The sequence below is a fragment of the Idiotropiscis lumnitzeri genome, chromosome 7 (assembly GCF_059441095.1).
Source record: "Idiotropiscis lumnitzeri isolate Australia: NSW breed Sydney's pygmy pipehorse chromosome 7, RoL_Ilum_1.0, whole genome shotgun sequence".
Lineage (NCBI taxonomy): Eukaryota > Metazoa > Chordata > Actinopteri > Syngnathiformes > Syngnathidae > Idiotropiscis > Idiotropiscis lumnitzeri.
The window spans coordinates 8,943,808-8,961,963 of NC_142397.1; the positions used below are offsets into that span (position 1 = coordinate 8,943,808).

General features: G+C 42.7%; 3 protein-coding genes across 4 annotated transcripts; 1 reads left to right on the forward strand and 2 right to left on the reverse strand.

Annotated features, from left to right (window-relative positions):
- Positions 1-1,846: 1,846 nt before the first annotated feature.
- Positions 1,847-4,912, reverse strand: LOC148333428 (claudin-7-like). The gene is made up of 6 exons (XM_088300107.1): positions 4,548-4,912; positions 3,241-3,463; positions 2,921-3,085; positions 2,727-2,808; positions 2,224-2,346; positions 1,847-2,103 (listed from the first exon to the last, which is right to left on the reverse strand). The coding sequence occupies exons 2-6, from the start codon at positions 3,455-3,457 to the stop codon at positions 1,998-2,000; spliced, it is 693 nt and encodes a 230-aa protein (XP_088156233.1). The 5' UTR covers positions 3,458-3,463; positions 4,548-4,912; the 3' UTR covers positions 1,847-1,997.
- Positions 4,913-5,689: 777 nt separating this feature from the next.
- On the reverse strand, positions 5,690-9,091 carry LOC148333429 (presenilin-associated rhomboid-like protein, mitochondrial). 2 transcript variants are annotated; one of them, XM_088300105.1, is made up of 10 exons: positions 8,944-9,091; positions 8,165-8,387; positions 7,465-7,593; positions 7,327-7,375; positions 7,044-7,139; positions 6,806-6,955; positions 6,530-6,600; positions 6,318-6,419; positions 6,114-6,211; positions 5,690-5,991 (listed from the first exon to the last, which is right to left on the reverse strand). In XM_088300105.1, exons 1-10 carry the CDS (start codon positions 9,018-9,020, stop codon positions 5,868-5,870), a joined length of 1,119 nt encoding a protein of 372 aa, XP_088156231.1. In that variant the 5' UTR covers positions 9,021-9,091; the 3' UTR covers positions 5,690-5,867. The 2 variants fall into 2 exon arrangements, with proteins under 2 accessions (XP_088156231.1, XP_088156230.1); XM_088300104.1 differs by having other exon boundaries at positions 7,453-7,593.
- A 539-nt stretch (positions 9,092-9,630) lies between these two features.
- Positions 9,631-17,123, forward strand: LOC148333430 (nucleotidyltransferase MB21D2). The gene is made up of 3 exons (XM_088301424.1): positions 9,631-10,024; positions 11,050-11,432; positions 12,278-17,123. Exons 1-3 carry the CDS (start codon positions 9,775-9,777, stop codon positions 13,157-13,159), a joined length of 1,515 nt encoding a protein of 504 aa, XP_088157550.1. The 5' UTR covers positions 9,631-9,774; the 3' UTR covers positions 13,160-17,123.
- The last annotated feature ends 1,033 nt before the right edge of the window (positions 17,124-18,156 follow it).

The following is an 18,156-nucleotide window of genomic DNA, read 5'->3' on the forward strand; positions in this document are numbered from 1 at the left end:
GTTCACACAGTATTTGTGAGAATTAATTTGTGCGTGTGTGTGTGAGTGTTAATATTTGAGTATCCATTGTGAAGCGTCTTTGCGTGTCCAGAAATATGCTATTATTATTATAATTATTATAATTATTTTTATTATTATTATTATTATTATTATTATTATATAGGTGAGTTCATTTGGGGTTCATGCAGTACATGAGTGTTCACATATATATATATATATATATATATCTATATATATATATATATATATATATATGGGGGGGTGCGTGTGTGTGTGCGTGTGCGTGCGTGTGTCATCTTTCAACTTTCACTACTTGCCCTTATGACATGGCTGTTACATAACACGTCTGCTCGCACACGTGCGCGCACACGCACTCACATTCTCACACACACACACACACATGCACACACGTATACACGCAGCAACACGCACACAAAAAGGCACATACTCACACACACACAGAACTGTACACAGATAGAAAAGAAACACGTCTCCTTGATTTATTTGAAACCTTGACTGACTTGAAACCCTAATTTGACACCCTAAAACCAATTAGAAAAACTGACACAGGCTTGAACCCCCATTTTTTACATTTTAACACATATTTCAAACCCGAACCGTGACTTGAAACCCTTGACACCCTAATCCCTGTTGAAACCCTAACCAGGCTCCAAACACTGTTTCAACATACCTGAACCTGATTTGAAACTCTAATTTGACACCATGACCGTTGTTTAAAACCCAAATTGGACAACCCTATCCTTGTGAAAGACCCTAACCCCGTCCTCAAACCAAAACCTTGTCTCGAACCCCTAATCGACACCATAATCCAGGCTCAAAACCCAGCTTCATGTCATTGAAAAAACTGCATAAAAGTTTAATGTGAATAAGCCATTCTTGAGTCTGATCCAGAACCAGCCAATCAGCACTCAGTCATTCATTCATCAGCCAATCAATGAAGGGAGGAAAACTTCTTACCTTTCTTTTTTCTTCTTCTTGCGTTGTGATGATTAGAGGAACATTCCAAAATGTTTCCTCAAGACTCCAACATTTCTCCCACAAGTGTGCATGTGTGTGTGTGTATCCAAGTGAGGTTCTGGTCTGCGGTAGTGGTTCTGGTCCTGGTGGCCCACGGTCTTCTATGGTTCCCGGTCGGGCTCTCGGAAAGTTGTGCTACTCATTTCCTGTTTGCTTTATTTTCTAGCTGGACCAGGAAATGGTCATGCTTTCCTCTTCCTCCCTTGTTGACACACACACTCCCCCCCCCCACACACACAAGTGTGTCTATAAATAAATGTGATGCATATACACTCAGGAGTGAGCTAGAAATAGACAAAACAATGATGTCATGTCATGAGTGGAGCATCCCTGGGGGTTGCTTCAATATTTGTTTGAATGGGCAGGTGTACCTAATAAAGTGTCTGACTTGAAACCCCAATTTGACACCCTAATTAAGGCTTGATACCACGCTTGTTTGAAACCCTACTTTTAAACTCAAACCCATGCTTGAAATTGGATTTCTTCTGGACGATGCCTATATTTGGTGAATGGATTAATTAAAGCTGATTATTTTAAGAAAAAAAGATAAATAATATCATATAATTGCCAAGGGCCAATTTTTGGCAATTTCAAAATTGCCAAAAAGAGAACAAAAAAAATCAGTAGGCCCGGACTTGAAAACTTAATTTGATACTCCAAACCTCGTTTAAAACCAAAATATGTCAACAATTGCTGAGTCAATTTCACCTTGAAACGCAACACGTTATGTTACTACAATATATATTTAATATAAAATAACTATTAAACACATTTAATATTAAACAAAGTATGCAGGGATACAATTCAATAAAGTTGTTAGTCATAATTTTTAATTACACCAAAAAGTTTATGTTGTCCTCATCAAAATCATGACACAGAGCGTAGAAAAGTCAAAAAGGATGGTTACAAAAATGCAAAGATCAGTCGTGATGATTCCTGGTGAAACTGCGATGTCCGGCTCACACATAAGCTTTGCTGCTGCTGCCGCCATCTGAAGCGTGTGCTGCTCTGTAGATGTTCATGTTATGACCTTGACTGCTTTTCGAGTAGTTGTACGAAAAATTTCTGTGAGGGGACAAATCACGCGTACAAACGCAAATAAGAATAAAAAGAATGATCAGTGTAGCAGTGCCCCCTGTGTGTGAAGAATGTGTACTACAGGATGGATTTCATTTGCATGCATACCGTGCAGGTGGAAAGGATGAGGAGGAAACGCTCCCCCTGTAGGAACAACAGAGCATTGCGCCACCCAGCAGCGCCAGTCCGGAACCTGCCCAGCCCAGATACAGACCAGTTCCCAGTTCGAACCTGCAACACAAATCCTCTTCATCATGATAATCATGATCATGATTGTTGTGTCATAATCATGACTGTTATCATCATCAGAATTGATTGCGTAATTATCGTAATTTTAGTTATCATTATGACTGTGATCATGGAATAAAATCATTATTATTATGATTGTGTCATTGTCCTAATTTGAATCATCACTTCAACATAATGATTGTCGTCATGTCATTGTGGTCATTATCATGATCATGGATGTCACCATGTCATAATCAAAGTTCTGATTGTCATCAGAATATAATCACTGAGTCACTATGAATACAGTCATAATCATCGTGCCATTGTCATCATATTTTAATAACCATTGTCATCCTCATCATTATCACAATCAAGATGACCACCTGACGCCATTGTATAGAGGACTGTAGAAGTCATGGATCACTCTGCCAGCATACCAAGACACAGCGATCAGGGTGGACAAACCTTGACAGACAGACAGATAGATAGATAGTTGGACAGACAGGTAAGAAGACAGACAGACTGGCACGTTGTCATTTTGCTCATTTGCCGATGTTTGTCCTGAGCATCCATTCACCTGACAGAATCAGCATGACGCCTCCACTCAGGAGAAATTGTCCTTTAACTTGTTCGGAGTTTCCGCCCACTTTGCTGCACTTCAGACCCAAAATGGACACGATGATGGCGGCCAGGCCCACCACCAGAGATGACATCATCAGAGCACGACACACCTGCACATGCACTGACAAAACACACATATGTGTGGGCAAACGGTAGTTTCTAAAGTAACCAATAAAGCAACTAAGTTACATTTAAAATCAAGTAACCAGGAAAGTAACTTTTTCACAGTCGTGCCTGATGTGAGCACAGTGTAGCGTCTGACGGTGGCTGACAGACCTGGCAGGCCAAGCAGCGTCTTGAACTTGGCGCACTGCAGCGTTCCCAGCGAGGTGGCCGCGCAGCTCATCCAAAGGCCCTCAAACTGCCACTGGCTGCTGCTCAGAGACTCCGCCTGACTCCGAACCTTCCACAGCTGCGACGACGTGCAGCTGGACTGAAAACACCACGACAGCACGCCCGCTACCAGGCCGCAAATCTGCAGGCCCATCGACATGATGCACTGCACCCACGCACAGGACGCAATTTTCAATTTGACTTAGCAACGGCAGATTTGGTGGGCATGTAAGTCATGAATAGACAAAAGTCTCAAGGAACTATGTTTGAAAAGACTTAGGAAGTTGGCCATTATGGTTTGAAGCATTACTTTTGGGCTTATTAAGCTCAGTTGCAACTAACCCATTTAAAAAAAAAAAAACAAACAAACCAAAAAAAAAAACGACTACCCCCAAACCTGTTTGAGTTAGCAACATGAAAAGTCCCAAATTGCAATGCTTGAGAACACAAAATCTGATGAGTTGCAGCGGCACATCCTGGATTTAAAAAGAAATGCCCAAGAAACATTACATTTGTTGGACGTATCAAATCCCGAGTATAGACCCACAAAAATACCAATAAGCCATAAATGAACAAGCACAAGTCTGCCATTTTGATTTTAATCTTCCGGATAATTTGTTTAACATGTTTTCGAAAATCTAGTCCACTGAGGCAGTTACACTTTGCAACATCAAATGTGTCTCTGTTGACTCGACTAAATAAATAAATGAATCATCAGTCATGGTTGGGCTGCTCCAATTAAAATAAATAAATAAAAACTTGAAGCCCCCCAGCTATTTTGACGTAACATCATGAAACATGGTAGACATTGATACGAAAAGTGTTAGGAGGCCATGCCTGATAAAACAATGGAAGTCTGCCATTTTGGTTTGAAGTCGTAATTCCCAGGGGTCCTCCAAAGACAAACCCGTACGTGGGATTTTGGCTGATTACCACCGAAAAATTCTTGAGTGATGAAAGTACCAACCAGAAATGAAGAATTTGATTAAAAAAAAAATCTCATCATTGTAACAGGAACAACAAAATTGTACTCTCCCAAGTTTCTGTAAAAGGATCTGAAAGTGTTTCACAAAAAAAAAAAAAATCAGTTTAACTAAAGAGGATCCTGGTTGTAAATAAAGCGATTCAGAGTGCAGTAAGATGCGGTTTAAAAAAGAAGCGGAATGTGAAACTTAAAAATGATAAGGCCGTGATGACATCACTGTAGTGTTATAGGTTACTATATTTAAAAAAAAAAAATCAGTTCTGACCTTGAAAATAATAAAGTGACCCAAATGGTGGAGATCTTCCCGTCCGCTCACGTCTGAGGAAGGAGGGCGACGAGGACTTGTGGTTTATTATCCTCTGCAGCAGTTCTTTCAGGTCGCTTGTGTGATGTGATGGGAAAACTGACGTGAAGATCCGAGGCTCTGAACCGCGTTTCGGGTCGACGAACTCCACAGAAGGCCGACCCTCCAAAACACTCGTCCGTCTGTGTTGACCCGCCAAAATCTCAGTTTCGCCTACAAACTCAGCAACAGGCTCAGACAAATATTCAGACAATTACTTACTAAAGAACAATTCAATTAAAAGGTAACTTGGAATTTCATTCAAGCTTAATAGTTAAGACGGGCGTTTTATTTTAATTTAAAAACCCAATTTGTGTGTAAGAGAGGCAGTTTGTGGACTTCAGACTGTCAAACAAAAGTTGTTTACAGGTCATCTGCTGTCAGGAAAAGTGGACTCGATCCAAAATCACACCAAAACGACTCCAACGTTTACTGGACACGTTAAGAGGTTTAATGCTGATTTTTTTATGTTAAAATGCAATCAAGATTGATGACATTTTCAAGCTTGTCCCCCCCCCCCCGCCTCCTGGTCCTTTTTTAAATAATTGAGGGTAAATTTATTACAGAACTTCTTCAGCCTGGGATTTCTTTGTTGAATGTCTTGATGAGGTTTGTTGCAAACCTAAATCAATCCAAATGTTCCCTGATGGAGGTTTCAAATTGTGCCTTCATTGGTGTCGCATAAATACATAAAACAACATAAAGCAACATGTCTATTAAGGTCGCCCATAGGGTGAGTGGGTATCTTGCCAAAGTGCCACGCCATGTCACTTAACATGATTTTGCGCTGACTTGTCAGTTTAACAATTGGTGATTGGTAACGTTTCCAAACAAAAACATGTTTCTGGTCATTGCGTCCTCTTTTAACAGAATATTGACAAAATATATAAAATGTCCAGAAACCTCATCAAACACTTTAATTTCAAGTGCGACTTGATGTGGTTTGTTCCAAATAAATGCTTGACCTTGTCACTGATTAACTCCGGAAGGTCAATCCCCACCAAAACTGAATCCGATTCTTGGCTTGCACTTTGGCAAGATAATCAGGAAAGAATAAAAAGATGAACATTAACGAATCATGTTCTGAAACATCATTCTCAGAACTTCAACGATAAAGTAAGAAATACATTTTGACATCATCATGGGGAAGTACGGCAAGTGGATGATCTGTACAGCAACTGTTTATCAAGTATTGATCAAGTCGCGAGAACTTAGTCGTTCCCATGAGTCCGTTCAAACGTCCTACGCTGAGCCTCCTCGCTCGCCTCCGTTTCCGCCACCGCGACCAGTCCGCAGCTCGTGCCAAAATTTGACAAAAGGCTCGCGGTTCTTCCAAATGAGCTCGTGTCCGAAGAGAATGTACCAACTAGGGGGAGGAAACAGGATGGAAGGGAACAATTTGATACTTTCTTGAAACCCAAATTTAGAAGTTAGCTTTCATCACCCTTGCGTGGAGTGGAGGTGCACCACAGCATGAACTCAACTCACATGCCAAACATGGCGCCTCCGAGGTGAGCCGCGTGGTCGAAAAAACGCCAACCCAGCACCAAACCGGCGGTATCCATGGCAACAATCGCCTTTAGTGCCTGCGCACAGACAAAGAGACAGACGAGTGAATGGACAAATGGATGGATGGATAGACAAAGCTTCGTCAATGGAAAGACAGATGCGTGAATGGACAGACAGTCTTACGTTGGCCGCACTGAACGTGAACATTGGGAGGAAGATGATCGCCAGTTTGGCTTCAGGCATTTTGGTGCAAACTGCAGCCAGGATGGTCATGATGGCGCCCGACTGAAAACACACGTCATATCACATTTCATATCCATCATATACTGCTCAGCACCATATGGTATTGTATGTATTTGTGATGATGAGGCTTCATGACGCAGGAAGTGGCTCACCGCTCCCAGAGAAGGACCGAACCTCCCGGTGGCCATTTTGCACACGTAGCTGAAGAAGGTGGAAATCACGCCTGAGGCACGCACACATACACACAAAAACAGCTGAGCACAAAATGTGACTGCGTATGCGCATTTGTGTGTGTGTGTGTTTGTTTCTCTGTTATGTGTGTATTCGTCTGAAAGCCTGTGTGTGCATCTGTTTGTGTGTCTTTCCTCCTGTGTGTGTGTGCATGTCAGCTGTGCGTGTGTGTTAATAAGTGTGTGTTGCCTTATTACCAGCTGACATGTAGACAGCTATAAACTGTTCCCTTCCCAGCATGGAGACGGCGCTGGTGGAGAAGCTCCACAGGACGTACATGTTGGCAGCCAAGTGGAAGAAGGACACGTGGCTGAAGGTGGACAGCACCATGGGAGAGCATAACGTCTCTGGAGTCAACACACAAACGCACAATATATCAACATAAATAGGAACTTGGTTGCTCTTATAAAGTGCTAAAAATGATGTTTGTCTGACTGGAGGCAGGGTTTGCGGTGAAGTACTTGAACATGGATCGCTGCAGCCACGGGACTCGCCAGCAGCAGAACACCACCATGTTAGCGGCCAGGATAGCTGCGAAACAAATGCAGAGGATATCATCTCTGGCTTTAAAAAAACTGAACGATTCAATGGACAGAAGGATGAGTGAAGGAACAGATAGACAAGTGTGAAGATAAACAGATAAGTAAATGGAGAGAAAGTTACGGGAAGCGATAGAATGACTGAATTGATTAATTTACAGAAAAATGACCCAGCTCACCTGTGACCGTCCTCTGTCCCTCACTCAAACTGTTCCACCACAGGTTGACCTGAAACACAACCAGCCAATCGGAGATGAGATCAAAGCATGTGTAGGCGGGGCACAGATGCCAATCAATCTGCACACCTCTTTACGTACGTCTCCTCGCTTCTGCGGCCGGACCCTCTCAAGCCAATCGGCTCGCACCTCGTCAAAGTAGCTCTGCACACGAGACTTGAGCGACTCGTACTGCCAGATGGCCGCCGATCCGAAGGAGCAGCCTGTAAACTGACAGGATGTCAGCACACGCGTACGCATCACTCAGGAATGTATGTAATGTAATGCCTTGGCATGTGGGTAAGGAGAGCCACAATTGCCGCAGCGCTTTCAGACGTTAATTGAACAGGACAAACATTTAATCAAAAGGAGAACACTCGCAAGGAGCATGCAATAGACGTGTGTTGTAAATAGCCAACAAAAGCTGGAGTCTAGAGCTCCTGTTGTCGCTTAATGGGTCACCCCACTTAAAGGCACACCTCAACACATGTTTATTACAGTAGTGTGTGAGCGTGTATGTCTTATTTACACTTCATAAAACCACTTTACATTCTCTTACATTGTGTTTTGTGTTTAGATTTTACACTACAGTGCTATTTTCTATATTAAAAACTAGGGGCCAACAGATTAATCTGTCAATGTTAGATCTTTTAAAACACATTTTCACCGACTAATTAAAAAAAACCCCTAAATAAATAAATATTAATACAATTAAAAATTAAAGAAAAAGAAAATTGAACGACGGCTCTTATCTCAAAAACGTTTGCCACTCGTATCTCAAGGAACCACTGTCACCACCTACCCCCACGGTGAAGAGCAATGGGCGCACCAGCCGCCCGAAGGCTCGCGGAGAGCTAGATGATGGCGGAGTAGGCAGCGATTCCCCGTGAGGACCGGACGTCCGTCGGTGTGATGCCAATTCTGACGAGTCGAAATGTCCAAGTTCATCCTCCACTTTTTTGCTTTCAGGTTTCCTGGTGACTTTCCGGAATCCAGACCGCTGCTGGAAGCTGTGAGTCCACCTGCTGTAAACACGGAGAACTACAAAACGTAACTCATGGCTGCAGGTGGTTAGAACCCGTCAAGAACTGTGGAAGGATGAAGTTGTAATGTAATGTAAAATGTATTTTAACCTGGGAATTTCATTGTGAAGATTTGAGAATGTGGGGAATGGAATAAATTGTACCCAAAATGTCCTCAATGAGATGAACAGTTTCAAGTTAGGTTTGAATCGTTCGAATAAGTTGAGAAACTTAAAATTGAGAAAATGTCTCCATTCTTCATGTAAAGTGTGGAATTATGGCAAAAGTAGCAATTTTGGATGAGTGGAAAAGGGGTTCACATGAGGTGAAATTATGGCGAAACAATAGAAAATACGTTTTCTTTGGTATTTACACAATTAATAAACTACGCAGACATGTCAAAGTAAGTTTCCAAACACAGTTATCTCTCAATCTGTAATTTACTGGCTGGCTAGCACCTGTTTCGATTCCACTGATGCTAACACTGCTAACATAGAAGAGCGGGGGGTCGCCAGTGTGACAACCAGCCACGGCTTCTCCCTTCGGTAACGTCTCTCACCTGCCTCCCCTGACGCTCGGGAGAACGTCCTCACCGGTGCGAGAGAGCAAGACAGCGTAAATCCTCCACGCCGCCATGTTGATGCTAATATTACCTTCCGGGTCAGGGAGACAACAACCTTCAAGACAGCGAGAAGCGGTTGACTGAATAACCACAGCGACTCCAAGAGGACAACAATACAATACAATACAATACAACTTTATTTCTCATGATGAGTCAAAAGCTAATGTGATTGAGTAGATTTTTCAGTTATGTGTACTTTACTTGAGTATTTATTTTACTAATTACTATTTACATAAACTACCCACATTTACAACACATTTTAACTGTGTGGTGAAAAAAAACACATTTATTTTTGTACTTAAGTTCATTTCGTACATTTCGGAGTCTGTACTCTTGTGTTATTTAAATAAAGGACTTGTACTTTTGCCAGCTGCTTTTTTGCGCGAGAGTACTTTGCCACATCTGCCAAAAACCTTCAGAATAAATCACTCGCAGAGCTCGTTTTTAATCTGGAATGTGGAATTAGTTGGATTGTGACGTTATAATATAACATAATTTACAATGTGGTTCATTCATTTTTTGAAAATAATATTATACAGCTTACGTTTCATAACCTGTACACACTCCCGATTAAACAAAAGCTATGATTGTGAAGGCAATTTAGCGGAAGTTCAGCCCTTATTTCCGCTTGTTGTGTTAGCTGATGTGGATGTGATTTTGGATGCGTTTCGCTGGTGTCGGCTCGGTTCGTTAACGCCCGTTTCGGCTCACTATTCCGGGCAACAGTAAAGTGTGAAGGACCGCTGAAACTGCTGTGGAGAAGGAATCATGGCCGCCCCCGCTGTCTCCAGTCGTGCTGGCTCGGCGGGAAGCCTTGGGAACAGCCCCACTATGGCCGCCGCCGGCAGGCTGCCCCACGGCAGTGGCGTCGGGCCCGAGTTGGACTTCAGGTCAGCGGCCCGCATGGAGGACCTAAACCGGCTCATCCAGGAGTTCAGCAAGCACGACCAGCGCGAGTACGACGACCAGCGGGCCCTGGAAATACACACGGCCAAGGATTTCATCTTCTCCATGCTGGGTGAGGAGCCTACACACACATATATGTAAATACAATACACCCATGTATACACACATTAACGTAAATTACAAAACATAAATAAACATATCTTTAAAAAACTGTGTGTGTGTGTATATATATATATATATATATATATATATATATATATATATATATATATACACGCACAAACATACAATACATTTTGTATTTACATCGCACAAATATAAATACACAAACATACACATACATCAGGTTTTGTGTTGTCATGAAAAACGTGGATAAGTTATTGAACATGCATTTACCAGATCCTTGAAAAGTTGATAAAAAACATTTTCTACAAAGTTTTGGAAAAGTCATGGAAATAGCCCTCCATCCATGGATCCATACTCTTAAGCTTATCAGAGGTCAGGTCGCAGGGTCAACAGCCTAAGCAGAGAAGCCCAGACTTCCCTCTCCCCAGCGATATCGTCCAGCTCCTCCTCAGGGATCCCTTGACATTCTCAAGCCAGCTGAGAGACAATTTTCCAGCTGTCCATGGTCGTCCTCGGCCCCTCCTCCCTTTGGGACATGCCCGGAACACCTCATCAGGGAGGCTTTCGAGGTGGCATCCTGACAAGATGCTCAGGCATCCTCATCTGGCTCCTCTCAATGCAGAGGAGCAATTGCTCGCCTCTGAGCCCCTTCCCTATTGCTAAGGGAGAGCCCAGACATCCTGCAGAGGATACTCATTTTGGGCGCTTGTGTCCGGAATCTTATTCTTTCAGTCACGACCCACAACCTGTGGCTGTAGGTGAGGGTAGGAACGTAAATCAACCAGTAAACTGAGACCCTCGCCTTCCGGCTCAGCTCTCGCTGCACTGATCCGCCTGTCAATCTCCCGCCCCCCACCCCCCTCACAAACCCCTCCACCACCGTCAGGTGACGGCTTGTGGAGGGGGTCATATATTACAAATATTGTATCAATAATATTCCTACTGCATGTGAATGGTGAAGGTCCACTGCACTCTATTACCTTTCTTCAACCGTTTATACTGATCCTCCAGGAATGGTCCAAAAGCTGGACCAGAAGCTGCCCGTGGCCAACGAGTACCTGCTGCTATCGGGCGGCGTGCGCGAGGGCGTGGTGGACATGGACCCGGACGAGCTGAGCGTATACGCGCGGGGCGCAGACTACGACATGGACTTTACGCTGCTGGTGCCAGCGCTCAAGCTGCACGACCGCAATCAGCCGGTCACGCTGGACATGAGACACTCGGCACTGGGACACTCCTGGCTCAGCCTGCGCCTCTTTGACGAGGGCACCATCAGCAAGTGGAAGGACTGCTGCACGGTGGTGGAGCACATCAGCGGAGCTGCAAACTACTTCTTCTCGCCCACGTTGGTGGCTGACTGGTTCTACCAGGCTGTTTCGCTGGTGCTTCTGGAGGTCTGTTAAATTTTTATTGTAGTATACCAGAATAAAGACACATTATTTGTAGTAGCTTGCATCTTGTTGCATCTTCGACTGTTATAGAAAGAGCACCAACTTGTACTGAGAATTTTGATTAAATGATTTATATTTTTCAAATGGAAGTGGATAGGTTCCTCAGTTTAAAAAAAACATTGGCGAGTTTTTGAATTGGAGGTCTCCAAATAATCATTATTTTTATAATTTATTACTTTGTCTATTATTTAGCCGATTAATAGATGATTCCGGTCAAAAAAACAAAAACAGGACATTTCAGATAGGCAGTGCAGAAAATGCACATTCATAACGTATGATTTGTTTACTAGTTTGATCCGTAACTAGTAAAAAAAAAAGGGAACAAATTTTGATAATTCTTTTCAAAGTGAAAGCTAATGTTTATGCTAATGTACAACAGTAAGTATTAAGGGCTTCACTGTGTTGATTGTAAATAAGTGATGTAAGAAAAAATGTAGGACCAAGCACCGACCCCTGAGGCACACCAGTTTTGACCTAAAAAAAGGTTACAAATTTTGCATTTCAAACTGTCAAATATTTCTGCCTATACAAGTGCGAAAGCAACGACTGAGGGCGTTTAATCTAAATATATATATTGATTTTAGAAAAATAGTATTTTTTGGGGGGGTGTTAAAAAAAAAAATCAAGCTTTTTCTTGAAAATTTTTGTAGCAGTACAGTAACCTCACGTAATATATGATTACACTATTGTTTCTAAATCATTGATGGACATGCGAAAAAGAATGTCGGGCCAAGCTCCGACCCTTGAGGTATACTTGTAATTGTCATAAAGTGTTCCCGCCCATACAGGTGCAGAAGAAGCCGCAGAGGGGTGTTCCCCGTGTGGAGAAGGTGGAGCGCAATGGCACCGTGGTGTCGGTCATCCTCGGCGTCGGCAGCAGCCGCATGCTTTACGACGTTGTTCCGGTGGTGTCCTTCAAGGGCTGGCCGGCAGTGGCCCAGAGCTGGCTTATGGAGAACCACTTCTGGGACGGCAAGATCACTGAGGAGGAGGTGATCAGCGGCTTCTATTTGGTACCCGCCTGCTCACATAAGGGCCGGCGGGAGAACGAGTGGCGGCTGTCATTTGCCCGCAGTGAGGTGCAGCTAAAGAAGTGCATCTCGCCCGGCCTGATGCAGGCTTACCAGGCATGTAAGGCCATCATTGTCAAGCTGCTGTCACGCCCCAAGGCGGTAAGCCCCTATCACCTGCGCAGCGTCATGCTGTGGGCCTGCGACCGGCTCCCCGCCAACTACCTGGCTCAGGATGACTTCTCCGCCCACTTCTTGCTCGGCTTGATTGATGACCTGCAGCACTGTTTGGTCAACAAGACCTGTCCCAACTACTTCATCCCACAATGTAACATGCTGGAGCACCTGTCAGACGACACCGCTGTACTGCATGCCCGCAAGCTCTCGTCGGTGCGCTCCGACCCGGCCGAACACCTGCGCACCACCATCGAGCATGCCAAGGCCGCCAACAGGTTGACGGTGGAGCTGCAGTGGCGCGGCAGCACCGGCAACCTGCCATCGCCGCAGTCGGACGCCGGCGGAGAGAACCAGCCGGATGACCGTCTGGCCAAGAAGCTCCAGCAATTGGTCACGGAGAACCCTGGGAAGTCCATCTCAGTCTTCATCAACCCAGATGATGTCACACGGCCACACTTCCGTATCGATGACAAGTTCTTCTAAAAAATGTTTTTCCCCATGTTTTTTTATGTTCCTCTGCCACACTGTCAGTCAGGTGTCTATTTTGTAGTCTTCTTGGTTTTCCTCACTCACTGTGTTCTTACCTGCTGGAGGCCTTCTGAGTGACATCCATAAAGCCAACTGGGAAAATCCATTTGGATCTCTGCTCTGCTTTCAGGCTGAAAGTCACAAATCTACCTGGTGAAAGCCACATGAAGACATCCAGCAAAAGAAATCCACCTGGGCTTTTCTACCTGGAGAAATTAAAAGATAGAAATAGCCCAGGAGTCGTGTACCCGGAGTCATCCAGACTCGAACTTGTCCACCTGGAGTCATCCTCTTGGCCTGACCACTCTGAGTGATCCACCTGGTGTGGTCCACTCAGAGTTATACACCTGGAGAACTGCAGACATCCATCTGAAGAAATCCACCTGGACAAATCTTCCAAAAGAAATCCACCTTCTCCTAAGACTTCTACCTAAAGGAATCGTCCAAGAAAAAATCCACTTGGAATATTCCACCTTCATAAATAGCTCTGAAAAGATCGACTTGGGGACATTCACCTGGAGGAATCCCCCCGGAGAAATCTTCCAAGAGAAACCCACCTGGACAATCCCATCAGGAAAAATCGATCTTGAGAAGTAGCCTCGACGATGTCCACCCTGAGTCAAGAAACTGCAGACGTAACCAGAGAAATCCACCTGCAGGCATCTGCTCAAAGGAATCCACCTGGACGTCCGCTGTTAAATGACACCGAACTGATCAGTCGAAAAACAATCGATCCGATCTTCACCAAGTTGCTGTGTGTTCACTCATCAGGACCACATCACGATGCACGTACGTCAGTTCGTCACGGCAACAAATGTACAATTTTTTTGTTGTTATTGTTGTTCAGTATAACCCTATGTGGGGAGAAAAAAAAACACATTTTGTACTTAACGACGCGCACCTAAAAACATGTCAAAGTTAAACCGGTAAGATCAAAAGAGAAAATATTCTCAAACTTTTTTTTTTTTAATGAGAAATGAAGATTCCTCAGACTAATTGCAATTGCGTTTTTCTTACAGTATGAAGCATTCATGATCACAATTTGATCATGTATTGATTGTTACAAACTGAATGTGAAACAAATTCCTATTTTCAAACCGCAATGTGTGAATGTAACGATGCTCCATTTTCAACCCATTTGGCCTCCACGTGTAGCATTGTTACAATTTTTTTTTTCCTTTTTAATTCCACTTGGTACAACAGCGAGATTCTCACCATAAAGCTCTTTTCACTGTACGATTGTCAACAAAAATCTTTGTAGAAAAAAAATATATATATCGATGTCTGGACGGTACTCAAATGTAAATAATTCCACGAAGCCAGTAAGATGACGACTCATACTTATCATTGAATTCTTATTTTGCACAGAATGTAAAAAGCACCAACCACACTCCTCTTGATTGTAGTCACACGCTAGTGAGCCATGGTGCTAAATACACTACTTTATGCGTACGTGTGCGTGTGTGTGTGTGTCTGTGTGTGCGTGTACATGCGAATGTTTGTGTGTTAGTGCGTATGTTTGCGAGCAAGTGTCTTGGCATTTGTATGTTAAGTGTGTTTGCGCATGTTAGCGAGTGTGTTTTTTAGTATATTGGGTGCGTGTGTATTAATCTGTATGTTCATTAACGAGTTGAACAAGTGTGTGAGTGTGTGTGTGTTGTCATATGTATGTTAGTGTGTGGGAATGTTGCATGTATGCGTGTGACTGTGCGGTTGTGTTACCATGCAATTCTTAGTGCGGTAGCATAAAAGTGTGAGCGTGTGTCAGTGCGAGAGGGCATGTTTGTGTGTGTGTGCGTTAGCCCGAGGAGACGCAATCTGTACGCAGCCACACTACGATATACTAAAACCACTAACATTCCCGCGTAGTGGCACCATTTACAACTGATCAATGATAAAAAGCACTCACTACTTTTTTTTTTGGGTGTTTGTAAATAGGCCTCCTTTTCAGAATGATACATCAGCGGGTTTGGCTAAATGCTGAAAACCTTTTGTGAGTGAGGCGCAATTCATAGTGTCGTAAAGAGAGCATCCAGCATTATGTCATGCTTTATTGTGGAATCTTTACATTGCTGTATCTGCGTTTTGGAACAGGAATGATTCAATTTCCAACTCGGTTCACCTTTTTATATACGACGGTCCGTTGAGTCAAGAGTGCCCCAATTTACGAGTTTTTCCCGGTGCGGACTATCGCTTGATTGACTTCTCTTTGTGTCACGGGCCCAAGTTTGAGTTGCCTCAACTTGAGTGAAGTGGAAAAATTGGAACAGTTAAGGTACTGTAATATCGGGAATATTTTTTAAATACAAAGTCTAGATACCACTGCATTCAAATCATCAATTCATATGAACAGATGATGTATCGTTTCATCACACCGCTTCCTAGTGGCCTGGCATGCTTATTACACTAATTTTTTTTTTTTTGTGCGTGAAACTTGTATGGTAAACGCGGCAGGATTGGTCTTTATGCAAACACCAGAGCTCAGCTTTGATTGTACGCCCAATCCCGGTTTTACCGCCGCATCTCGTACCCGCTGCTCGTCAGCACTCAGGTTTGAAAATCTGCTGCATCGTGACAGAATGTTCCTTGTAGACAACGTGCACTAATCGCTCCTCTGCTTTGTGATTTATTTATTTTTTGTGACACTGCTGCAGCTATAGATCACTTTAATATGTTTTATTATATTAGTTCTAAAATGACATATCTGCTGTATACTGTGGACTTTGTAAATTCACTTTTGTTGAGCCTCAATGACCTGTGCATTTTTTTTACGTTAACATATTTTGTGCTCTTTTTTTCTCTTTTAATTTCGTTGTTGTCGTGTTCGATTCAACCAGCTCGGACACGCCCAGATATCATGTACCGTATAATAGTTAATCATCTCATATGAGCAAGTCCAGCATAACAAATGCAAGTTTTTTGTCATTCTCATGCATTTTTAAGATAAAAAAATCTGTATTAGTATATTCATTTGTTACAGTCTAGTTCAGAAGTGGGCAGATTTTTAAGATGAAGTACCACATTTAATTTTTAAAACTGACAGTTCGGCATTTGTTTATTTTTGTTTTGTTTTGTATGAACATGGAAAAATATACTGTGATTATTAATCCAATTTTTTATGTTATTTCTTATTAGAATTACTATTAAGCAATTATTTCATTTCAATTCTGTACTAATACTACTAAAAGTACAGTAAGGCAATTGAATGAGCTGTATGGATCCCTTTTATTTATATATGCATTTCATTTACCGAATTTAAGGGACAACTAAATGAATGCAAAAATATTACAGAACTCAAGATTTTGTAAGTGCTCCCTGGGCCAGTTTATACTAAATTGTTTACCTGTTCTTGATCTATTTGGACAAATTGTATTTATCATGGTTATAACCATGGAAAATTAAAATACAAACTTTATAAACTGCAGTTGAGAGCCGTGTTGTATCAAAGCATCATAGTGGTTGCACTCCTTCCTGAGCTGGTTGGTTTGAACACAATTTTTGTAACTTTTTATTCTTTGATGTTTTTGTTGTGAAAATGCTGAAACATTTCCATCATATTAATAATGCAGCAAAAAAAAAAAGCAAAGAAAATATAATCATGTGGTCTTGCGATTCCCATTCCGTTATCCTTAAGTGCAATTAGTGAAAAAAAAAATCACTTTCACAAACACAATGTATGACCCTCTACGCCACAACCACAAAATAGAAGTGCCACACAGACAGACACACACACTCGTGGTTGTTGCAATGTAATCCATGTGTTGTGCTCTTTTGTTGAGAATATTTGAACTGTGATTTTTCTTTTTTTTTGTTGCTGCTGCTCTGCCATGGGTTTCTTTATGCAAACGTCCACCTTGGCGCCAGACTCTCACTCTTCTTCACTGTACAGTAGAGTCAATATAAAGTCTTTTAACAAGAACTCACTCGTTCGTAAAGCCTCCTTTCTTACTATGTTCCTTCCAGCCATCATGGAAGTCCTTTACTGCTGTTTAATATAACCGTCGTGAGTTAGCATTCATTGTTAGCGAGTAACGCATATATAGGTCCTGCATTCCTTGAGTCCTGTGCTTTCCAGTCCCATCCTCTGTTCTGTCCTGTTCTATCTCCTGGCCCTTTAAAGAGCGAAAAACTGCTTTCTCAGTCCACACATATAATAGATGTCATCTAACTGCAGTATACTGTATGTCTATCTATCCGTGCGACCATCTGTGGTTGTTCTGTCTAAATTCTATGTCCTGCTATTTGCCAAGCAAACATCCTCCTCCTGGTGTCGCCTTAAAAAAAACTGCTGGTGGTGATGTCACTTTGAGTTCTCCGAGCACAAGCTGCAGCAGCAACACTGCGTGCACATCAAGAAGGGGAACGAGAGGCATTGGACGGAGAGAGACAGAGAGTGTAGCTGTCCCTCAGCTGAATAGGCTAGATGTGTGTTCACATGCATGCGTCTGCTTCAACTACAAATGAACACAATGTCAGTTCCAAGACTAAGATGAAATACAAGGGCACAAAGAAGTGTCTTTTTAATAAACACTAAAATAATGACATTGTTTCACCTGTCAGGGAGTTAATCTAAGATTGAGGATCTTCGCTTATGGTCATGTGACCCATATGAGTTCTATTCTGATTCTGAAGACTGAATTTCAAGACAATGTCCATGTTTTGAGATTCGGAATAGAACATTTATTATTGGTCTGTTTTTGAGATTGAGGATTTCAGATTTACCTAGGGCGTATCGCGTGTCATGGACTCAGGACTGAACCCAGACTTTTTGACCTTTGGCCTGTGGGGGACAAAGTCTTCCTTGAGACTGAGGGGATAAAAAAAAATCACCACCGGTTTTTCATGGAGATTGTAATAGTGTGGGGGGGGACATGGAAGAGAGACATTGGTGGAGCGCTAAATTGGAAGACACAATAGAATGGATTTGGGAAAAGTGAGGGGGAGATATCTAG